At 37.0% G+C, this 16,765-nt stretch overlaps 2 protein-coding genes across 3 annotated transcripts in view; one reads left to right on the forward strand and one right to left on the reverse strand.

The window, feature by feature from the left end:
- LOC102228282 (collectin-12-like) overlaps positions 1 to 5,029 on the reverse strand; it is a 30,344-nt gene extending 25,315 nt beyond the window's left edge. Inside the window, exons 1-2 of the mRNA XM_023336179.1 lie at positions 4,569 to 5,029; positions 1,533 to 1,583 (exon numbers count right to left, since the gene is read on the reverse strand). Coding sequence (XP_023191947.1) covers positions 1,533 to 1,583; positions 4,569 to 4,575 — 58 coding nt within the window. The 5' untranslated portion in view covers positions 4,576 to 5,029. The remainder of the gene's footprint in view (positions 1 to 1,532; positions 1,584 to 4,568) is intronic.
- Positions 5,030 to 8,054: 3,025 nt separating this feature from the next.
- On the forward strand, positions 8,055 to 16,554 carry LOC102228538 (clusterin-like protein 1). Of its 2 annotated transcripts, XM_023335722.1 has the most exons (9): positions 8,055 to 8,163; positions 10,577 to 10,714; positions 10,881 to 11,029; positions 11,117 to 11,287; positions 12,111 to 12,549; positions 12,647 to 12,769; positions 12,856 to 13,070; positions 14,808 to 14,986; positions 15,106 to 16,554. In XM_023335722.1, the coding sequence occupies exons 2-9, from the start codon at positions 10,612 to 10,614 to the stop codon at positions 15,119 to 15,121; spliced, it is 1,395 nt and encodes a 464-aa protein (XP_023191490.1). In that variant the 5' UTR covers positions 8,055 to 8,163; positions 10,577 to 10,611; the 3' UTR covers positions 15,122 to 16,554. The 2 variants fall into 2 exon arrangements, with proteins under 2 accessions (XP_023191490.1, XP_023191491.1); XM_023335723.1 differs by lacking the exon at positions 15,106 to 16,554 and having other exon boundaries at positions 14,808 to 14,990.
- The last annotated feature ends 211 nt before the right edge of the window (positions 16,555 to 16,765 follow it).

Here is a 16,765-nt window from a genome sequence, read left to right on the forward strand (position 1 = left end):
TCTCACTGAGCTTGAGCTATTTTGCATAGGACTGGTAAAAAAAAAAATCAGTCACTAGATGTGGAAAGTTGATAGAGACATATCCCAAAAGATTTGCAGCTGTAATTGCAGGGAAAGGTGGTTCTACAAAGTACTTAAAATCTCAGTACAATACTTTGAAGTTTGTGGCTGAAAAGAGTTAAACGGGTGTAAATACTTTAGCAGAGTGATGTATTTCTCCATAGTATTTATGCTCAGTCAAAGTAATTACCACATAATGAAGGCTCTGTGAATGTTTTGTAGGAGTTTATTTATTATCAGATACTTAGAAGATGGATTTTATGTGGAGTGATCCTTTAACCTGGGAGCTGATTGTGTACAGCTGTTTGGTAACCAAACGTCAACCCTATACATGAAACATACATATGCTCAAAATAAATAACAAATGCATTAATCCCATTTTGGTGACGTGAAGTTGTCCATAGCCAGACAAATATTTAGTTTGGAACCAAGAAAATCCAAACTAAAAGCATCAATACATGCAGATGTCAAGCAGGCAAGAAGACTGCATAAACTAAATGTGGTGACATATGGTCTGTGGATTCCTGCTGCATTCGCACCTCTTGACATATGTGTGCCTAATGCTTGAGCAACATATAAATGAGCACTAAAACACCTCTTAAACCAAACAACCTCAAGTGCAGTAACTTGATCTTTGCAAAAGGCCCCAGGGTCAACCAATACATCATCCAAAAGTTGCAGCAGCACAAGCCAAAGGAGGTAGTTACACAAAAGAAGATGTGCGGGAATTTTGGATCAACTTTGCTGATTAGTCAAGTTGCATTGGCTAATTGGACAAAAGACATTGCCTTGCTTGAAAGATCAAAACTCCCACTGCATTGAGCCCTCAACAATGTACAGCATACTTGGTAAGGATGAGAAAAAAATAAATTCATCTTTTATTAAAATGGTTTCATTTTACACTTATAATTATAAGTACACTTATACTTATACACTTATATTAATTAAAAGAAAACAAACAAAAACTGAGAAATATTTTTCAACCTAATCATTGGTGCACACACCTTGCATTGCTAGTAAAATATATGAAACTAAAACATGTCATTCATTTCAGAGCAATCACTGCTGTGAATGAACTAAAACACTCAAGCGGAGAAATAGTGAGTAGAAAAGTTGATTCACAAAAGAATAGTTTTGTACTGAGTGAAATGAAAGCACTCTGATATTGTGAAAACAGTGCAAAGTCAGCAGCTGGTCAGGAACACCCAGAAGTCTGTGGTTTCCATTTTTACTGTACACAGTAGTCGTATAAAAAGAAAAAGAAACAATGTAGGAAAAGGCCAAAAATGAGCTTGTTTCTGGGAAATTCTGGTTTCTGTTTGACCTCAGAGATTAGTGTAGGTGGGATCTACTCCAAACAAAACACAACAGCCCCTAAATTGCAATAACTTGTATTAACATTGTGTCATTGGGAGTTAAACTAATTGGAAGAGTGGTCAAAGCTAGAAACGAAGGAGGCAGCCAATGCTTACCAAACCGTTTATAGCCGAAGGACTGCACCTCCTCTTCATCAGTAAATTCGTCTGCAGAGAAAAAAATAAATTAAGGAAAAAAACATTTATTTAATTTAAAAACATGAAACAAAACAATAGATGTTTTAGCCTTTAGAGGTGCCGGTCATTTAACATGGTTGGTTAAGTATTTTTATTCACATTTCTGTAAACAAGCTACATTAAAAAAACTAAATGAATACTATGTGTTGATAAAGGTTATTTTATGCAACTTTGATCAAAATGACCTAGACAGATCATAGAAAGAAAAAAACAGGACAGTTCATAGGATAAAAAGCCTCCATTGAGAAAATGTGGTTTTGTTTGTTTCTGGGAAATGACCTTCTAATCACAGTTACCACTTAGCAGACCCCACAATGAGCTAAAGAGTGATATGAATAATCCAAGCTGTTGTAAAAGATCCAAAGGAGGAATTTTGGCTTTCCCAACATCTCCACTAAACATTTTCCGGTTTATGTTTATGAGCGGCATGATTGTGTTTGTATCACACTTGGACAACATGAGCGTCCCTGGCTGCTCAAGAGTCATTCAGGCGAAATCACGCTTCGCTTTTTATTTCCAAATGGCTGACTTAAAAAATGTGAATCAGAGTGAAGGTTGTTTGGATTTAATTTATAAAGGCTACAGCTGTACTACTTTGCAGGAGGTTGCTCAATATTAACATTTCATCAGATGGGAATTTCATTTGTTTTACAGACAAAACTGAGGGACCTTTCCCTGTAATCTGAACGCAGAACATTTCAGAAGTATTTCATCATTACACAAACGCGGATAAAACAAACTATTTAAAAGAAAAGTAAGACCACTTTTATGATATCATGCTTAATACACCGTATTAATGCATGTTGACATTGACAGCTGGCAATCCAAATAGTTTGGGTTTTGTGGTTGAAAGGAATTGCCATCGCCTGGGTGTGGTGTGCCAGGTATAAAGTTTTGTGGCGGTTGTTTTATGATCTGGGATTATTTTTTAGGGGTTGGTCTTTGGCCTTCAGTTATGGTGAAAATACGTCTTAATGCTACTGCTTACAAAGAAATTCGAGACAATTTTATGCATCCAAATTTTCAGAATGAGTTTGGAGAATTCACCAAGCAAGGTCGAGAGGAGAGATTAAAGTTGGTGTGGAGGAACTTCAACTGCCTGATTTCGATCTTAAACTAGAGTTAAAACTACAAACCAGGTTTCATCTCATCTAACCTTATACATGCACTTCTGGAAGAATGTTAAAAAATTCCAATAAACACACTTACAAACTTTGGGAAGAGCCTTCCCAGAAAAGTTGAAGTTGTTATAGCTGCTAGGGGCCAGCCAAGTCTATATCGAGATTAAGGTATCATTACAGTTTGTGTGTGAATGTCTGAATGTGTGTATGTGCGTGTTTGTGGCAAGCATCTTGATATTTTTGGCAATATAATGTAGTATAGTGTATAAACTCTGCAATCACTTTTAACCCACTGTAAGACCAACAAAAACTGTTAATCTAAAGTAGGATTGTATCCAAAACATGTTTTGTTTTAGAAAATCTCCAGTACTATTCAAGTGAATTTCAAATGGATTTCAGTGAAATAATTAAAGCTGGATTTTAAATAGTTCCCTTTAACACATTATTGGGGTTTGATGTTAAGCCGTTACACCGTTCTTCTGCTGGCAATCTCTAACTGGTTTTCTTCCATTTTTTCCCCAAGTGTTGGGATCTTACACTTTCACACACTAAATTTCCCCTGTTAAGTAAAACCATCCTCCACAGCATGACAAGCATGTTTTGAAAAGGTGGTGGTGTTTTCAGTGTTGCAGTGCTAGTTTTCCAACAAATTTTGTCTCGTCTGAATTTGCTGTCTCCTAAATGTCTCCTGGCAAACTGGGAATATGACCTCTAAATGCTTTATACAACAAATAGTGTCTCCATTTTCAGGCTGTCGATTAAGCAAAGTGCCATGAGCTACATGGCACTTTGTAGCTCTAAGCTTGGTGTTTTGTTTTAGAATCTAATCCTTGAAATTGAAAATTTTCCTCAACTTTATGCCAATTGTGTTCCTCTGTCTTCATCATGCTTGTTTGTTCTGTAATATTCTCTAACATACAGACACAAAGGGGATGAAATCTGCGCCCCATATTTCTTTTAGATATTTATTTGCAAAAAATAACAACAACAACAACAACAACAACAACTGTGTATCATTAAATCCCTTCTTATTTGTGGTTGTAGCGTGACAAAAATGTAAAAACATTCAATGCGGTGTGAATACTTTTGCAAGGCCCTGTTGTTATTCTCACAATCTACAGTTTTCCGAGAACGACCACAAGGGGGCAGCGTTGTTGGGATGTTAATTATTTCCCACAAGTTCATAGCCTACTGACTTACCCAGAGAGGCTGGGAACGACATGCCTCAGTCTTTATTTAGCAAAGTCCAACACATCAGGGAACCACATGAGCCTCACATCCAGGCGAGTTTATTATAAGCCTTTGTTTACATCAGCGCCAGCGTGATTCATGCGACGTATTTTAGTGTTTAAAAGCAGCAGGAGAACAAGTGAGGCCACAACGAAGCTTTTAATTTGCTTGAATTAAAACTGACTCATCGGTTCCTGCAGCAGCACTTGATTTATCTGAGCCAGGGTCAATTTTTAAAATAAGTGCATGAATGAGAGCTACATAATCAAGCGCCATTTGTCTAAAGTCATGTGCATAACTTCTGTTTGGGACAGCTGTTTTTTTTTTATCTGCCTTTCTGTCTGATGTTCATCGGTGGACAGATGCAAAACAATTTTAGGCAAAAGCTTGGTAAGTGAAACCAGATGTTAGAGTAGTAACCCACGCATTCCTCTCCTCTTGTCCCAGAGCAGGAGAAAGAATGAGCGCAGAAAAATGTGACAAGAAAAAAAAAAAAAAAAAAGAGAGCGAGGAACAATTGATCAGTCATCACTGACACGTGGCGTTTATAAGCCTGCGGTCGATTTAAAACAATTTTAATAGTTATCATTAAAGTGAAGCCTACCTTTCATTTTGGTTCGCTGGAGTCTGTTTATCTATTGGTTGAAGTCACTCCAGCATCGCATTGGAATTTGCCATAAGGCACCTTGAATCTGCAGGTATCACACTGTCCTCGTTTTATCAGCAGGAAAAACAATTTAAGAAAAAAAAAAAAAAAATAGGAGGCAAATCCAAGTGTTTTTCCCTACTGTGTAGCTCTCTCTTTCTTCTCTTTCAGTGCAGGTATTGTTGCCAAAAAAACAAAATAATTAAAAAAATGAATCAATAAAATAAAAAGAACTTTGTTGAAATGATGCAAACTTCATATGAATTTCCCTGGCTTCTGTCAGTGCAGAGAGATGCTGAGATGAGCTTGACTCTCTGTCCTACTCGGATCTGAGGTGGTTCTCCTGCCGCTGCAGCAACAAGAGGAGCTTAAAAACTTAAGGAGTCCTAACGTGAGAGGAAGTGCTGCACGCACTGCTTGGAGAAACCACGAGCCCCTCACATCTGTGCGCACCGTCTGCACACAGCTGCTTTCTTTGCGTGCGCTGCTTTGTGATTTTAAACATCGAGAATAATTAAATTTAATGACGACAAACAAATTCTGATTACACAGTTTGAACTTGTATGACATGGAGGTTTGGATAAGAGAGAAAATAAAAAGGTGTGAAATGGATCTAACAATTTTCTTAAAAATGCAGCACTTCTAAAATATTTTTAAAAGCACAGCCTTGTTTTGAAATTTGAATTAAAAAGCAGTAATCTCCAGTTCTTATTTTGACTTTACTTTTACTTTTCTAAGCTGGATAGAGTCCACCTGCACAGTGCAAGCTTAGTATTCCGCTTTGGCCACTTGGGGGCAGTAAAGATGATGATGTAACGGTGATGTTGGCCAACTATTTTCACACGCAGCACTTATTTTGGCCTGTTTCAAGTTTGGTCATGAACTAAGAGGGAAATTGAATAAGGGACCAAACATGTAAAGGGTTCAGTCACAGAACTAAAATATCCTTTCTTGCGGCTCAGTGGTGAAATTCAGGACATAAGTACATAAATGATAGGGCCCAGGTTTGAAAACGTTCTAGAAAATCTTTATCATATTGTTCAAGATAAAATTAAATGAATGATGTGTAGATATAATACAAATCTATGACTACATTTTGAAAGTTTGATTAAAGTGATTACTCGTAATTACTTAGTTAATAACACTACATTAACCATTCATATGCTTTAGAGATTGTTTCGCATTTACATTTCTTAACATTTGTTAGAAAATGTTTTGTAGTTTGAGTAACTGCATTGATTATGTGGATTGTTTGAACCGTATTCCAGGATTGATTTCTTTTTAGGTAGTTCACTGGAATAGACAAATAAGTTCTGAATAAAATAGAATAACTTTAAAATCAAAAACAAAAAGCACGACACATTCATTTTCATATGAAGTCAAAAACGTTGTAATATAACCTCATGAGGGCCCCTGCTTTAAGCAAAAACACATTTCTCATCTCAGTATGTTTAATGTGACCACATGAAGCTCCAAAGGATGCTGTGTCCTGTCAAACTGAAGTTTTCTGTTGACTGAGCAACACTTAACGTTTCTCAGTTCAGTTTTACCTCAAAGAACATCCATTCATCAGCCCTGTTCATTGTGAAGCAGTTTATGTCCTTCATCTATTTGTCTCCCAGACTAAAACATACCAATGTGATCATGTTCAACAATTTAGTGCCTAAAGCTCTTGTTTTACGTTGATCTCTCTGTGATTAATTGCTTGCCTGCAGTCTTTTACCACTTGGTTTTACTATAAAGTCTTTTCTGTGGTTTAGGTGGACCAGGGGATAATATCTGGTAAAATATTCTCCCTATGGTGTTATATGAACCAGGTGCTGAAAGTGCCAGCAAGGGCTAAAGTTCTGTCTGCTTCTGATTATGATCCTTTAAGGACTCAATTTTCTGGGTCACAGGCTCTGCATAGAGCACAATTTTTTTGGGAGGAGGAGGAATAGTTGCAGAGAAAAACCTAAGAACATTGTCCTGTGTCACACATTGGATTCAAATCTGATGAGGAGATACGTTGAAATCATTTACAGATAAACAGATCCTTGGTATTTTTGGTTTGTCAATGCAAAGAGGTTTAGGCTTGAGAAATTAGTCACATCCCATTAACTTTTTATTCTATTGTCATACGACAACCACAACTTTTATTGAGTGTTACTGGGATTCTATGTGATATCTTAACACATATTAGACTCTAAACTTTGAGCTTGTAGGAAAATAACAAGTTGCTTCTGTTTTTGTTGTCACAATAAAAAATCTGAAAAGTGTGGTGAGCCATCTTGTGTCAATGTTTATGTCTTTTACATCAGATATTGGGATATTTCTCTATCAGCTTTAAACATATAGAGACTGAGATTTATTCATCATTCTGCTTTACAAGACAGCTTCAGCCTCAGTCAGACTTGATAACTATCTGTGAACAACAGTTTTCAAGACTTGCCACAGATTTTCAATTAGATTGAAGGTCTTCTGGGCTTTGATCAGGATGTTTGTCAATCCAAACCATTTCCATGTAACTCTGGCTGTATGTTTAGGGTTGCTGTCCTCATATTACCCCACCTGATCTGTGAATCTCTGCAGTTTCTTGAGTGTTACAATGAGTCTCTTGGCCATTTCTGTTTCGCTGATGAATACTCTCCTTGCCTTGCCTGTCACTTTAAGAAGTGGACATGTAATTGTAGATAGTTGGAAGTTGTACCATATGCTTTTACATCTTTCTCAGATGATAACTTAAGGATATTAAATAAAGGGAGGCTGATGACCACCATTGCCTCACACACTATTCACATACTTATTTGTAAAACAATTGAAAAACAATGCATCACATTTCCTCCACTTCAGAATGATTTGCTATTTTGCGTTGATCTATCAAACATTGAAACTTGTGGCTTTAATCTAAGAAAATGGGTAAAAGTTTGGGAAATGGAAAAGCCTTCTCAAAGAAATGCTCTTGCAGTAGCAAACAATGGTAGTTTCTTGGTTTCCAGAACTCCTTGCAGTGAAAATCAGTTGGGATCTGAAATTAAAATCGTCTTGTTGATCTAATTTCTTCCTCATTTAGAAATGTTTCCTTTACCCAAACAAATTAATCATCAAACACCACAATAACTAAAACAATAAAGATGAGCTCACTGTGATGAAACATCTTCTGAAAGCGTTTGTATTGTTAGGACCAAGACCTCGACGATTCCCACTGACAGATGATTTAAGAGCTGATGCCACAGAAGCGCTGCACATGTTTAGAAATCAACCATCTTTTATTATTTTTTGGTAACTAAAACTATTTCCAGCCACTAGATGCTCATTGCAAATGACCAAAAACTAATTAGTTTTGTGAACAACAAGCAGCTCCTTTGATATGACCACTTACGCAAATCCTTCCTCTGAGCATGCCCAGCGGTGGATTAACGGGCATCAACCTCAAGCAAAGACAGTAAGAGGATGAAGTTCACATAGGACGAGCACAAATAGATCTGAGCAGGTCAAGATAACACAAACACTTCTGTTCACACAAAACACTTTGTTTTGTATCAGAAGGAGGAAGAGCTTCAGTCTTCTGCTGGTGAGTTGTTTTAGTTCTGATGGACCAATTTTTTTTCAGTCCAAATTTTTCAGTCTGATGTAAATTTTACTTGTACTTCCTATTCCCTTAGTGAGATTTCAGTACATCCGACTCTTTTTCATGATTTGAAAGAATTAGCTCATTTACCTGCTCCTTTACAGTGAGATATCTTCCTTGCTTCTAAGATTTTTAGAAATCTTAGAAGCTTCTAAGATTTTTATAAAAGTAAGGAAGAAAATCCTTACTTTTAGAAGTAAGGATTTTTTTATCATTTGAAAATGTTACAAATATTTGGTTCCATCTAATCCATCTACATCCAACTAATATTTTAGCCATCTGAAGTCTATAAATAAAGGTTCAATTTGATGGCAGCAGGATTTAAACAAGCAGATTTTATAACCAGTTTAAACCCTGGCCTCAAATGGGTACATCTCTTGTATTAAATCCTCATTTGGTTGCCATATTGTATAACTCCAAACTATAACTGGGGATAAAGCAAAGCGGATAGGGGAGTTCAGATGCTGAATCAAAATTTTAAAAAAAGATATACAGTATATATATATATATATATTCAAAATTTGCTTTGAATTTTTATTGTTTGCTTGTTTTCTGAATATTTCCATAACTTGATGGAGCTCGGTCTCCTGAAACAGCAGACGGTCGCTGACGTAAACACTGTTTTCCTGCTGAGTTGAACCCAACAATGTAATCTATTCAGGGCTCACACACTTAAGTTGGCCTCTTTGCGGTATGGCTTAGACTAAAAACTACAGTCAGATGTGAACGCCAAAAGAAGAAATATGGTTATAGAACAAATGAAATGCAGTGAAAAACAGACCTTCAGTTTGCTTAAAGTGCTACAAATAGGAAAGACATGCAGCCATTTAAATCTTCCTAAACATATTAATCTCTACTTATAACTGGAACTTTAATATAAAGTGCAAGAAAGTCAGGGTAATTTTCTTTCTTGCCATCAGAAGAATTCATTTATTACCAATTAATTTTTTAATAGTTTTGCTCTTGAAAACTATAAACAGAAATGTTCATGTGTGATCAAACCAGAAAAGAATTTCCAAGTAACTTTACTTTGTGAGCAAATGTGTAGCACCACCTAGTGGCAGATTTGATAAGTGCCTCTTGCGTTAAATTACAGTCAAGTTAAAACCCTATTACTTCTATCAGATTTAAAACAAGTGACAAAAGTATTAACAAGTCTAGATTTTTTCCCCCATATTTTGTAATGTCAAAACCGCAAAGACCAGTCCAGGATGTTCCACATCTCTCACCCAATGACTGCTGGAGATTAGCACCAACCTGCAACCCTGCGGTTTAGGCAAAGGATAGATAACCATAAAGTTCATTGTATGTTATTAGGATTTTAAGTGACACTAATTAATGGATATTTGTGAAATAAAAGGGGGACATTACATGGTTTATATATATATATATATATATATATATATATGTGTGTGTGTGTGTGGGCTTGTGTGTGTGTGTTTTCTTTTACAAACAACCTGCATTTCTATTCAACCTTCATGAATCAATTCTTGTTAAAGAGCATATTTTACAAAAGTTGCAGATGAAAGTGTTTTTTCTCTACCAACTTTGCATGTTTATCCTTTATCTTGTAACCAGGTTGCTATGTATTGCAAATTTTTGCTCAGGTCCCTCTTGAAAATGAGATCTAGATCTCAACGGGGTTTACCTGATTAAATAAAGGAATATGAAAATGTTTTATCCTCTGTCTTGTTGTAAACCCTCAAGCTCAGGCAGGTCAGATGAAGAACATCTGTGATTATCAGTTTTCAAGTCTTGGGACATTTACTCAATTGGATTTTGTCTGGACTTTGACTCGACCAGTCCAACACATAAACATGTTTTCATCCAAGCTATTCTTTATAAAATATAATATTCTGTGTAATTCGTATTGGTGCTGGAGGGTGAACCTCCACCTTACTGTCTATTCTTTAGCAGCATCAAAAACATTTTCCTAAAGGATTGCCCTGGATTTAACTCCATCTAGGTTGTTTTATTACCCAACACTTATTTAAACTTCTCCAGAACATTTTTCCTGACTCATCTGCTCATTGTTCTTAATAATGCTTCGCGTAATGTTTTCTAACAAACCCTTTAGACCTTTGCAAAACAGCCGGATTCATACTGAGATTAAATTACACATAAGTGGATTCCATTTACTCATAAAGGTGGCATCGCACATCAGTTAGTTGTAGTATATTTTATTAATGAGTGTCATAGTAGAGGAGTGTTTTCTCATTTGTATTTGTAAAAAAAACCCAAACAAAAAACCACTCTGACATGCATAAAGTTGACTTTTGGTATCAGTCATCAAAAAACTCCTGCAAAAAATAAAATAAAATAAATGAATAAAAAAAACTTCTCTTTTCTGTTTCAGACTGATCTGAGTCACATCACAAATCGCCACTAAGAATGAAGTTCCTTCTCACTTTGACGACTCTCGTCGCTGCATCATGTGTCTTTAGTTTTGCAGACGCTGACCAAATGAATGTCTTCTCAGAGGACATCTTAAAACGTAAGTTGGCAAGTCAGAATCTTTTCCAATTCCTGTTTCAATCCAGACAAAGAAAGACATACTGTATGTTCCAAATATTCCTTTAAAATCGGTTCACACATTTCAAATTTTTGTAAGTGTGAGAAAAGGAAATACAGTATTGCAACGTGTTCAATTTTTGTCTCAGAGCTGTCAGAGGATGGTGAGAAGCTTGTGAATGAGGAGATGAAAAGAGCGCTGTATGGCGTGAAGCAGATGAGGGAGGTGATGTGGAGGAATGAGCAGAAGCATGAGCACCTCATGAACTCTCTGAAGCACAGCAGTGAGAAGAAGAAGGCGAGAGAACTTGCCTGACATAAATGAGAAAAAAAAAATATTCAAACACGATGAAAATATGTTACAAGCTTTCACTTCTCCCACCAGGGGGCAGCCCAGCTAGCAAAGGATGTGAGTGAGAAGCTGGAGGAGGCGGAGGAGCAGTGCAAAGACTCCCTGCAGTCAGAGTGGGAGGAATGTAGACCCTGTCTGGAGGATGCATGTAAAACCTTCTACACCTCCACTTGCCGCAGGGGCTTTGCTTCTTTCCGCAGTAAGGTATGACAACCTTCTTCTTACAATGTCAAAAAAGAATTAAGAAGTTGGGTTGAGACCTTCTATTTTGCTTTGGAACATAACTGAGCAGCTAGTAATCGCTTACTTAAAAACCCTGCAGCATGACAATACAAGCTCTTTTATAATCAGGAGTTTCCATTTATGACTAGCTGTCCTGCTGAGCAAAATCAGAGTACTTAGTTTACCTCACAAGTTGTTTTCTTTGGTCTTTAGAGGCCTGGAAGGTGTAACTGCAGTGTCCACCAGAGAAGAAATAATATAAAATACAAGCTAGTCTTCCTTATGTTAGATCCAGTTCATAAACGGATCATAAAATAATGTGACAATGGAGACAGACAACCAATAATTTCCTCATTTACCCACAAAGACGAGACATTAAACAACCACAGATAGGGGCCCAACACAGTTTCAATAAATTCAGATTTTAACTCAATTTTCTCTGCATTTGCAAAGAAAATTATGATATATTAAAGTATGAAATTTCTGTCTTTTTTGTGTAGCCACAATGCAACCACAAGCTTCAATGTATCTTATGATTTTAATTGCATGATATATGAAATTTAGTAAACAAAGAGACCTTGGATGCTTATACAATGCTCTCCTTGTTTGGTGTCTATATTTACGTGGACGATTATTTCACGTTAGGTTTGTAGCATGCCATATTTTTACCACTTTCAGATAACTGCCTCCTATCCCAGTTGTTAAATAATCTCTCCATAACCCTGGCAATCATCTCACAACCCTCAAGCTACAAGGGAGGATAGCGGTCAAATACTGGAACTGCCATAACATTCATGTGTTGCAGGTTGAATCCTTTTTCCAAAGAGTCTCCAGACGCTTTGGTCCAAGAGAGCGCCCTCTGGAGGCAGGCGACATCTTGGTGAACCAAAGTCCTGATGAATCAGAACCAGATGTAGTTCAGATTGAGAATTCTTTCAAGCGAGTTATGAGCAAGGTGGGGACCTTGGTGAACTGCAGCATCGCTTTGGTCTCCAGGATGAGCAGCAGGCTTGACGGAGTCCTTCAGAAGGCTTTCCTGAACAACACCAATGAACTGTCAGAGGAAAGCGCTTCCGATCCATACTACCCTGGGCGCGACTCCGGCTTCCTGCAGGGCGTTGGGCTGGAGGAGGTGCTGGAGTCATTCTTTGACTTTGGAAAGAGCGTGGTGGAGGAGTTTGGAGCTGTGGTTACCCAGGTGTTTGATGATATCCATCAGACTGTGGAGGAGGAGACTAAGAAAGGTAACTCAAGTCTTTTCACGTAGCCGATGCCATACATGTGCCATTGGACCAGAGTTGTGTGGATGTAATTATATGCACATTTTTCACTTTTGTCCAGAGATAAAAAGCTTCCCTCGCTTCCTGCAGAACAGGAGGCTGTGCAAAGACCTTCGCAGGCAGACATCAGAGTGCTGGCAGCTGCAGAACAAGTGTGAGGCCTGCCAGGGAGCTTTGCTCACAGGTGAATCGCCTATTCACTCAAAATGTATTATTTTTGTCCAGCTGACACCTTTACACACCACAGCTCATGTTTTCATTTCACCACAGAGTGCACCGGTGTCCGTGAACTGCATGTGGAGCTGGATGAAATATCCCAGCTGCTGGATATCTCCAAACAGCAATATGATGAGATCTTGTCCATTGTCCAGCATCACACCGACGAGACGGTCAAGTGGCTGACCAACATGGCAGCCGAGTTCAGCTGGGTGGCTCAGGCTGTGAGCAACAGCAGCACTCCTCAAAATGTTTTCCGCATCACAATGGTGAGTAGGCAGAGTTGACAAAAACACGCAACAAACCAGAGGAGGCAAAAGTATAACTGAATAAGCTGTGAATATGTATTGGATCAAGTTTTCTCCATGTTCCATAAGTGAACTTATTTCAGCAATTCAATTTAACAGGTAAAAATCTGAAAACCATAGGGAAGACAAAACAATCAGACATCATCCGGAAGCTCATTGGTAAAGACGTTAGCTGCTCCCAGATGCTGCATACAAACATGACAAAACGTTTAGTGGAAGGAGAACCTGTGGTGGACAAAGGTGCACGAATATCAAGAATAACAGACATGCTTACTCTTTAACAACTCCTACAAATCTATACCCTGCATTCTTTGCAGCTTTGATTGTACCCCTACAAGCAATTTTAATTTGTGCTGCTGAATTCATTAGATATTTTCTACAGAGCTGTAAGAGTCACTGTATCTAAAATATTTGCTATAACTGCTGCATTTCCAGTGCCATTCGTCCCTTCAAAGCAGAAGCAACATGAGAAGCATCTCACTTTAGTTAAGAAAAAAGGAGTGGACTCCTCCTCAGTGGTTCAACGTCCTTCTGTAATATCAAAATAAATTTACCCTCTTATCTAGACAACATCCCGGAGTCTGGAGGAAGAGTGCAGAAGTACAGAATCCAAGCTGTTCTTTGCTCAGTGTGAAGTGTCCACACTTTAGGGCAGGGGTCCCCAAACTTTCTCCTGTGAGGGCCACATAACTTGTCCCTTCTCTGATGGGGAGCCGGGGTCAGTTTGTAACAGAAAAAGTGTGACGATTGTAAGAGTGCTAAACATAAAAATGTATTGTTTTTCAGAAAGCACAATCAAATAACCTTTTCTGGATTCTTCAGAGAACAAAAGTCAGGAAATAACACTATTTATGAAATAAATAATAACCAAATAACACTGGGTTCTCCACATAAAAAAAAAAGGGATAGGGTCAATTATATGCATGTATAAAATAGTTACTAACTAATAGTTAATAATAAATAAAGTTCATTACTAAGGAACATTTTATTGCAAAAGTCCAACTTATCAAATAAAAATGCACATATATGAAAATACTCTGGTATTGTTCAGGGGGCCGGACCAAATGTGGAGGCGGGCCGCATCTGGCCCGCGGGCCGTAGTTTGGGGACCACTGCTTTAGGGCAACAAATCATCAGCTGGTGTTGGTTCACTACGATGTTGCAACACGTCCAAAGAAAGTGCACCCATCAGTCAGGGAATTTTACATTTTATGTTGTTTCCCAGAGAGAATCTATGAAGTCTTGTCAAAAGGGAAATGAAACATCAGAGCCAACAATGCAGAACAGCTGAAGGCCACATTTAAAGCAGAGGTTTTCTCAAAAATCTCAGCAGACCCACAATCTGACTGTGTCCCTACTGTAATATGTGCAAAAGTTAAACTGTAAAGCAACATTTCCTTTCAAATCTTCTGTTATTAGTCTTATGTAATATTTAAATTCTCTAAGATGAATTTCACTATTTTCATTAGCTATTAACCTTAATCATCAGCATTAACAGAAGCAAAGACTTGAAATATCACAATATGTGATGATTAGGCTTCACAGAGCTGAAATCGCAGGCTGAAGATTACCAGCTTTATCAGAATGTGTTTCTGTTCCAAATTTATTAAAGAAACATTTTTATTGATATCCTGAACTAAAAAAGGGGATGCATCTGTGTCTGCAAGAGAAAATGCAATTACCTTTTCTTTTCTCTAGGTGGCACCAGAGAGCCACGAGGAGCAGAATATGTCTGCCACTGAGACTAAGGTGGAAGTAAACGTCCTGAACTCTCCCCCACTCACACTCAACATCCCTGGGGAGCTGGAGCTGCACAATCCAGCTTTCATCCAGTACGTGGCCCAGGAGGCTCTGGACAAGTACAAGGAGATGGTCAGGTGAGTCTCACTTAACGGCTCAGCTTTAGCAATGTGGTCCACTTCTTTGATACCATATAAACCATAAACTCTTGACATTCTTGCTCTGTTGCTTACAGTACGTTCTGTTTCCCCAACAGGATTGAAGATGCGTAACACTGCTCCGTCTTCTTTATTTTCCGCACTTCATAGTAGTAAACATCTTCGTGTTGATATCCGAAGACACTACAGCTGTAGCCAAGATCTATCAGACTCTTTCAAGTTTTCTTCTTGTTAAATAGTGTAACTTCACAAAATATGTTCTATTCACAGACCAAGTGAAATGAGACACTTTCTGAATTTTTTAGTGGATGTTAAACACATGAAAGCTACATGTAACATTTAGTTTATCATTTTATTCTGTACAAAATCATATTAGTTAACATTCTCATAACTTTCATTTTCATCATGTGTACCCACACTAGATCAGGTCTCACTCTTAAGGGACAATCTCTTACATGAATGATGCACAGAAAGAAAAAAAAATTCACATCTTCAATATTGTCTAATTTCTCATACTTTCAAGGATTCTGTACCTGTGAGAATTTAAACAAATTTTGACATATGTATTATTTATTAAAGAACTAAGCCATGGCTCAGCCATAGTCTCTGTTATGTGCTTGTGTTATCCGAGTTTTATTAGATTAGGTTATGAGTGTGAAAGTGGAGGCAAATGTCACATACTCAAGTACAGAACCTCCTCACATATGTGTAAAAAAGCTCAAAATAAGTTCATCTTTTATTTGCAGTACCATATTTTCATACTAGCTGTAGTTTAACAGTAGAATTTGAAGATTTCTATTTTTTAACCTCCGTTCCCATCCTCCTCGCTGTGTGGAAGTGGAATGATAAACCTGCATCAGTTTCTGTTATTTTAAACTTTGCTTTGACTGTAGATTTTGCTAAGAGCATACATGTGACTTATTGTAACCAATTTGTACCTTGGTTACAATAAGTAACCAAGGTACAACTGGCATGTTCACTTACTTTTCCCATTTTGAAGAGAGTTTATTAAAAATGTAGTTATATGCCACAAAACAAAACAAAAAAACAACACGAACATATTAGCTAAAACTAAAATGTTCCTCAACATTTTGATCAATTTAAAAAGTACATCATTTATTTAAAATAAATAAATAAATGTGACTTTTAAAATTAAATAAATTTGTTAGGTATATTTAGGGGAGCCACAAAATGTAAATTCCTGAATCCGCTCCACATAGGATGTCATAAATTGTCAATTAGAAATTCAATACCAACTAGAAATATATATTAATAAAAACAAATAAAAGAGCTAAACTTATTTGAGTTATTCTTTTTTACACATTTACCAAAAGTCTTCCCTGTATGTTGCTAATTAATTAGATTCCTGAAACTGTTATTTAATTGTGAGCAACTCAAAGTAAAAAAAGAAAAAAAAAAAGTTTATTAGTGGAGTTATCCACCAAACAACACAATTTGACAAATTAAATCAGATAATTTCTTTCCCTAATTGCAGTTTAAAGTTCATTTATAGAAATTGTTCTTTTTAAAAAAAAAAAAAAAAAAATCTATGTAAATGATCAAAATGTTGTTTTAGGATTACCAAATTAAAATGACAAAAAAAGAAAGGCAAAAGGAAAAACTGAGTTTTCAGTTCAAGTTAAAAATCATATAAAACCGATCTCTTATCCTGAATTGTCCATCTGATCACACCTGCTAAAAATATGTTTTTAATATAAACTGTATGTGCATCAGCTTTGATCTCTCAGTACATTCTTA

Source organism: Xiphophorus maculatus, chromosome 6, assembly GCF_002775205.1.
Source record: "Xiphophorus maculatus strain JP 163 A chromosome 6, X_maculatus-5.0-male, whole genome shotgun sequence".
NCBI classification, from domain to species: domain Eukaryota; kingdom Metazoa; phylum Chordata; class Actinopteri; order Cyprinodontiformes; family Poeciliidae; genus Xiphophorus; species Xiphophorus maculatus.